At 45.7% G+C, this 7,416-nt stretch overlaps 1 protein-coding gene across 1 annotated transcript in view; it reads right to left on the reverse strand.

Moving 5' to 3' along the window:
* LONRF2 (LON peptidase N-terminal domain and ring finger 2) overlaps nt 1–2,503 on the reverse strand; it is a 32,102-nt gene extending 29,599 nt beyond the window's left edge. The window contains 1 exon segment of the mRNA XM_061431320.1: nt 2,429–2,503. Coding sequence (XP_061287304.1) covers nt 2,429–2,503 — 75 coding nt within the window.
* Between the last annotated feature and the right edge of the window lie 4,913 nt (nt 2,504–7,416).

Raw genomic sequence — 7,416 nt, forward strand, 5'->3', positions numbered from 1 at the left:
GGTGGTGTCATCTACCTGTCTGAGGTTATTGGTATTTCTCCCTGCAATCTTGATTCCAGCTCAAATGAGCTGGAGCTAAATGATGGATGAGGAATTCCTTTAGGATGGTGAAGTGAAAATGTAGGAGACATCAGTGTTCCCTGATCCTGTATAATGGCCATGGGCAGACAATTTTTAAACATCAGGCACAGATACTACAGGATTCATGGAGATAAAAATAAACTATGGGAAACGTTCCAGCCGTCTGTGACACAGATGCACAGTGAACAGGCGATGGTGTGCCTTTCTGCAGAAAATGACCACCGTCATTTCTTGAAACTTCTTGCTGAAACTTGTTGCTGGAAGCGGAAACAAGCCATCATTAGTGTTAATGGAGTTACTGGCCGACAGGTAATGAGCTATTGATCGGATAAAAGCTCTGTGGCCTTTTTCCCCCTTGGAACTCCCCGATCCTGAGCATGTGCAGTATTATAATGGAAATTTCTCTCAACAAGTCCTTTCCACTAAGACCCAATAAATCTTCACAAAGTTGTCCTCAAATGTATAACAATTTCATATATCATCTAACTATGGTTTCCACTGTCCAGAAACATCTGGTGAAAAGACAAGCAAGTAGGCTAAAAAGAAACTTAACACATAAAACCATCCTACCCATTCTGCATTATCTGTACTCACAGCTCATTTCTTAGGTTCCCTCACTATCTACCTTCCTGCTCTTCATGCTTGGCTGTGAAAGATTGTACCCACCAAGGTCTCCCCAGTGACTATGTTCACACATGGGTTCCCACCTACATTTTTAATGACATTTTCCATCTATATAGGGAAGGTAGAAACAAGATGCTTTGGCTTCCCTGCACAGGACAATTATCTCAGGTGATATGGGTTGAAGCTTGTCAGGGAAGTATGTACATGATAACAGGGGAAGTTTTTCCAGTAGTCACATACGTATGTGAGAGTCAGACCATAAAGAAGGCTGAGCGCCAAAGAATCGATACCTTCATCAATTGTGGTGCTGGAAAAGACTCCTGAGAGTCCCTTGGACTGTAAGGAGATCCAACCAGTCAACCCTAAGGAAAATCAACCCTGAATATTCATTGGAAGGACTAATGCTGAAGCTGAAGCTCCAATACTTTGGCCACGTGATGCAAAGAGTCGACTCAGTGGAAAAGACCTTGATGCTGGGAAAGATTGAAGGCAGGAGGAGAAGGGGACAACAGAGGACAAGATAGTTAGATAACATCACTGACTCAGTGGACATGAATGTGAGCAAACTCCAGGAGATAGAAGAGGACAGAGGGGCCTGGCATGCTGCAGGCCATGGGGTTGCAGAGAGTCGGACACAATTTAGCGACAACAACAATGGGAATTTCTGGTCAGTCCCAGTGAGGTAACTTCTGTCTCCCACAGGTAGCTTACCTAAGCCCAAAACAATCTACTCTTTCCTTCCATTTGCTTGTAATAGCCTTCCATTTTATACAGCTTCTCAAAGCTCCTCTCTGCTTGCTAGAAGGAATGCTGCCCAGTTCATGAATCATTTAATAAAACCAATTAGACCTTTAAATTTTACTGTTAAATTGTTAACAATATGTGTGTACAGACACACATGCACACACACGTCTGTCGCACCCAAAGTTTTTCCCACATATCTTGATTTTACTGTTTGCTGAATATTAAGCAGGAAAAACTTTCTGTAGAATAATTAATTGACCTGCAAGTTCAAGCAGTTGTGGAATAGAAAACCTCATCATGAAAACGTTATACTCTTGGGTTTTGTTGATGCAGGAAGGGAATAGGGAGGATTTCTTTTTCTGCAACTCCCGCCAAAGCCCTGAGGAGAGTTTAAGGGCCAGGTGGGCTGAGTCCTCCGTGGCACATGGTGGCTGGTGAGGACAGCCCCTGGCGAAGAGAACAGCTGCCCTGGGCTCACAGCAGGTCCCCATTCCCCTCGGAGCTAGAGAGTGAGCTCGAGTGGCTGCCACCATCACTGAGGCAAGTTTCAAGAAAAGGAAAATTGGGTGACATTGTACAAAGACCGGAGCTTCCCCCATGGCTCATCGAGTAAAGAATCTGCCTCCAATGCAGGAGACGCAGGTTCGATCCCTGGGTCGGGAAGATCCCCTTGGAGGAGGAAGTGGAAACCCACTCCAGTATTCTCGCCTGGGAAATCCCATGGAGAGAGGAGCCTGGCGGGTTAATGTCCTAAGGGTCACAAAGAGTCAGACACAACTGAGCGACTAACACATACACACACTCATACAAAGACCAAAACAAGAGGTCCCAGTCTTTTACTAAGAATTATCTTCTGGGAGGGAAGCTTTCTGTTTTAGAGCTTATGACTTAGTAAATTAATAGACAAAATTTCCATGTCCATGGCTCAGAGACTTTTGGCAATCTCTCTGTAGACTTTTTTTGATTTCCTATCTTTTACCTGCTCTTCTGCAGAGAAAAATCTGACCACGTACGTCCTGGACCTAATTTCAGAGGAGTAGTGTTTTGTAACCATCCTTACTGTAGCTTCTAAGCCTACCTTAGTGAGCTTTCCTGTCTACACAAAGGGAACCTGGGTTTAGCGGGTGCTAGAAGACAGTGCCCCCCGCCCCTGGAGGAAGATGGTGAACAAAGCTGGCAGAGAAACTGATGACCCAAGGCACCTTTGATGTCCCAATGTAAACTGGTGAGGATATTCTCACCATCCTCAAGTCATGGGATGTGAAGCGCGGCAAGGAGAAAAGGTGAAAAGGAGAGAAGCAGCAGCTTAGTTCATGACTGGCAGCCCACTGAATGCTGGGAGCTGGGGATGAGGAAGGTTCCATGCTGCTGCAGTGGTGCGGAGTGTACAGCAGATGGGGAGCCACAGGGGTCAGCGGGCGTCCCTGTAGAAAAACACCACGCTCAGAATGGCCCGGCCAGGTCGAGGCAACGTTCACTGAGTATTTGTTCAGGCTCAGGATCTATGGTGATAAATGCAAACTCTTCCTGCTCATGAGGGTCACACGATCTTGGGGATGGGGTCGGGGGTGTGGGGGGGGTTGTGGGAGGACGGGCGTGAGTAGTAGGAGGTGGAGGAGAGTAGGACATATGAGGATACAGATCCATTACAACATTCTTTCCTCAGATCACTGACTTGAGCCATACTTCCTTGTATGGGGAGAAGTTAGGTTTATTTAGTCCAATATTCTGTTGGCCATTATAGCAAGCCCTCAAAGACTTGCAGGAGAAGGGGGCCTCGTTTATCCCCTTTGACATAAATGTTGGAGATGTGTGGAGGCTGTTTTTCCTAGCAACTGAACTTGGCTCTGTAAGTAATTCACTGACGGCTTGTGCTGTGGGAAGAGGACACGTGGATTCAAGGTGAAGAATGAGGGTTCGCTAGATCCTCACCAGTTGTATGATCTTTGTACTTAGAGTGGGTTTACGGCACACAACATGTACCTGGGCCTGTTTTTTTTTTTTAATCCATTCTGTCTTTTAATTAGTGTATTCTGACCATTCACATTTCTTTCCTTTTTAAAAATTGTAATTGCAGGATAACTGCTTTACAGCATTGTTGCTTTCTGCCATACAGCAATGTGGATCAGCCATGAGTACACGTATGTCCCCTCCTTCTTGGATCTCTGTTACGCTGGATTTCCAGCATTTCCTTTTGATTTTTCTTCGTTTCCATCTCTCTGCTCTTACTGCTCATCTGTTCATACATGATGTCTACTTTTTCCTTAAGAGCTCTCCACATATTAATCAGTTATATTAAATTCTCTGCCTGATAATTCCAACATTTGTGTCATACCTGAGTCTGGTTCTGATACACTTCAAATTGTTTTTTCATATCTTTTAGCATGTCTTAAAGTTTTTTTTGTTAAAAACCAGACATACCAGGTAATAGGAGCTGAGGTAAAGGCCTTTTGTGTTATGATGTTAACTGTCGAGGGGCTGGGCTATGTTTAAGGTTTGTTGCAGCCACAGGTTGGAGAAGGCAATGGCACCCCACTCCAGTGTTCTTGCCTGGAGAATCCCATGGACGGAGGAGCCTGGTGGGCCGCAGTCCATGGGGTTGCAGAGAGTCAGACACGACTGAGCGACTTCACTTTCACTTTTCACTTTCACGCATTGGAGAAGGCAATGGCAACCCACTCCAGCGTTCTTGCCTGGAGAATCCCAGGGACGGGGGAGCCTGGTGGGCTTCCGTCTATGGGGTCGCACGGTGTCGGACACGACTGAAGCGACTCAGCAGCAGCAGCAGCCACAGGTGCCTGTCTTTTAATTAGTGTATTTTGACCACGTTTCCCCCGTTTTTGACTGGAGGATAACTGCTTTTAGTTAATTAGCTGGAGACGCTCCAGCTTCCTCCCGTGTCCTTGTTGCTGCCCACTGTTGTCTTTGGGCTTCCCTAGTGACTCCTCCTTAGGCAGAGTCTGCGCTTTGCAACTCTTTCAGCTCTCACTCACTGCTATTACACTTGATTTCTGGTGATGTGGTGGCTAGGTGTGTGGGGGAGGGGCAGCATTCTATAATCGTGTGATTCAATCTCTCAGTCGGCCTATGTCTCTGGGCTGTGACCTGTTTTTTCACCCTTGAGGTGAGACAGAAAGGCTTGAGGGGGTAAATGCCTGTCTCCCATGGCTCTGGTAAAATCTTTCTCTGTAGAGAGTAGCCCATGTTATGGAGGATATTCTGGGCATATTTCAAAATGGTTACCTTTTGCATCTACCTCAAGAGCCAGATTTTTCTTGACTCTTCATAGTAACGATGTCTGGTAGTTCACAGTCAACGTCCAGCAACTTGTCAAAATTACTGTATAAGTGATCCTGCTGCTGCTGCTGCTAAGTCACTTCAGTCGTGTCTGACCCTGTGAGACCCCTGAGATGGCAGCCCACCAGGTTCCGCCATCCCTGGGATTCTCCAGGCAAGAGTACTGGAGTGGGTTGCCATTTCCTCCTCCAATGCATGAAAGTGAAAAGTGAAAGTGAAGTTGCTCAGTCGTGTCTGACTCTCAGCGACCCCATGGACGGCAGCCCACCAGGCTCCTCCGTCCATGGGATTTTCTAGGCAAAAGAGTACTAGAGTGGGGTGCCATTGCCTTCTCCATAAGTGATCCTACTGGTTCATGTATGGCATTTTTGAAATATGCCCAGAACATCCTCTATAACTAAAGGAATTCCCTTGTGGCTCAGAGGGTAAAAGAGTCTGCCCACAATGTGGGAGACCTGAGTTCAATCCCTGGATCAGGAAGATCCCCTGAAGAAAATGGCAACCCACTCCAGTATTCTTGCCTGGAAAATCCCATGGATAGAGGAGCCTGGCGGGCTACAGTCCAGAGGGTCACAGAGTCAGACACAAATGAGAGACTTCACTTTCCCTGGCTCATGGCTCTGGTGACTCTGCTACAGGTAAGCTGACCTCTGCTGAGATTGTGTGTTCACCCATTTCTCAATTCTCTGATGAGTGTAAGGTGTTGGTTTTCAGTTTTTTCAGTGTTTTTGTTAACAACAGGAATGACAACTTCCAGGCTTTTCACACATTGGACCTGAAACCAGAAGTCTAGCTGTATAACCTTGAGCAAGTTAATTCATGTGAAGTCATTTCTCCCTTTATGATACAGTGACCATAAGCCCTTTAGGCCTATTTCATGTCATTATTTAAATTAGATAGTAAAGCACTATACTTCCATAAGGATTATTATCAATTTATCAACGTTCACTGCAAATTTGTGGAGTAGTCACCAAGAAATGTCTATCAAACTAGGAATTGCATTTCCCAGTTCCAGTGAAATTGCTTGGATGTTGTGAAAGACGTGTGTCCCAGTTCCATGACTGGTTTATGATGACGCCCCCAGTGGTCCTCCTTCCTCCTACTCTTCTGGAAGCAGAGGACCATGTGACCGTTGGGCATAATGGAACCACAAGAAGGAAAACTCCCTGCTTATGAGGACCAGACCATTGGGTTATTGTGTGTGCAAGAGATAATCACATTATCGTCTTTAGACACTGAAACTTTGGTTTTTGTTAGGACAGCTGATGTTACCCTTGTTAATAAAGAAACAGTCATCCTGCTATTGGGGCTGCAGTTGTTTTGTGCTAAGTTGCTTCAGTTCTGTCCGACTCTTTGCAACCCTATAGACTGTAGCCCACTGGGCTCCTCTGTCCATGGGATTCTCCAGGCTAGAATACTGGAGTGGGTTGCCATGCCCTCCTCCAGGGGATCTTCTCGACCTGGGGATCTTCTGGACCCAGGGATCGAACCCATGTCTCCTGAGTCTCCTGCACTGCCAAGTGGATTCTTTACCACTGAGTTACCTGGGAAACCCTTTCATTTTTAGGCTGAACTAATACAGGGCTGCAGTTACAAAAACCTAAACTGTGTGTTTTTCATACTTCACATTAAGTGTTTAGGAGCTGGGTGGCTAAAAAAATAGATATGGTAGGCTGCAAAGACTGAGACTCATGCAGTGCCGCAGTGCGGTATTCAGAGACGTCACCTGTGATAACATGAGTGACAGAAAAAACAAGACTGTTGGGGAAAGTGGAGGGAAAGGGGCAAAATGGGAACGTGTACTAACTACTCCTCTCTATATTTCCCAAGTAGAGAGAGAGCTGGAGACGGAGGATTAGCTAGTTGAAATTGGCAAGCACAAACGAAAAGTCCAGAATTTTCTTGTCATAAAAATTGAGAGTTTACAGATTCCAAGCAATAGGGTATAAGACTGAAGAAGGCTCTGTGCAAAGACTTACCAGGTAAACTGACTCGGCCTTGAGGACAGTACACAGTGTGAATATGATGTTGCTGTCCAAGTCTTGGTTTAGACAGTTTCAAGATAACTGCTGTTAACCAGACAGGGAGACTGGCTTGAAGGCAAGGAAACAAACATATTATTCCTTCTGTGTACCAGCCACCCTTCCCAGCCTCTCCTCCTGTGAGAAGAGGGTTCTGCTTAGCTCTGGAACCCCACAACCCTGGGGCAGGGCTTGGCATGTCCAAGAGGCTTGGAAAATGTCCTGTGAAATACATATTTTATGGCAAGACAAGAAAAATTTAAACATAAAACATCTTCTCTGCCATCATCTCTCCCCTCCACTGTGCACTGGGCGTTGACCACACCTCCCCATTTGCAAAAATACCTGCTCAGCCATAAAGAGCAACTTTCTCCCAGCTTCATCAATTATCCTTAAAAAGAGAACATTCCTTCTTAATCTTGCCAGGGGTCACGATGATCCACCACTTTGTACCTGAAGATCTGGATTGTGTAAACTGTCAGTAATACATCATTTAATGTGCAGCCCTCTGTCTCAAAAACTTATGTAACTGTGCTTTGACTTCTAACATGGGGAACAGCTCTGGGAGCTTTTTGAGAGGTTGTTCCCAGGTTATGTCTGATTCCCTGGTGGCTCAGTAGTAAAGAATCTGCCCTGGATCGGGAAGATC

The sequence above is a fragment of the Bos javanicus genome, chromosome 11 (assembly GCF_032452875.1).
Source record: "Bos javanicus breed banteng chromosome 11, ARS-OSU_banteng_1.0, whole genome shotgun sequence".
NCBI classification, from domain to species: Eukaryota; Metazoa; Chordata; class Mammalia; order Artiodactyla; family Bovidae; genus Bos; species Bos javanicus.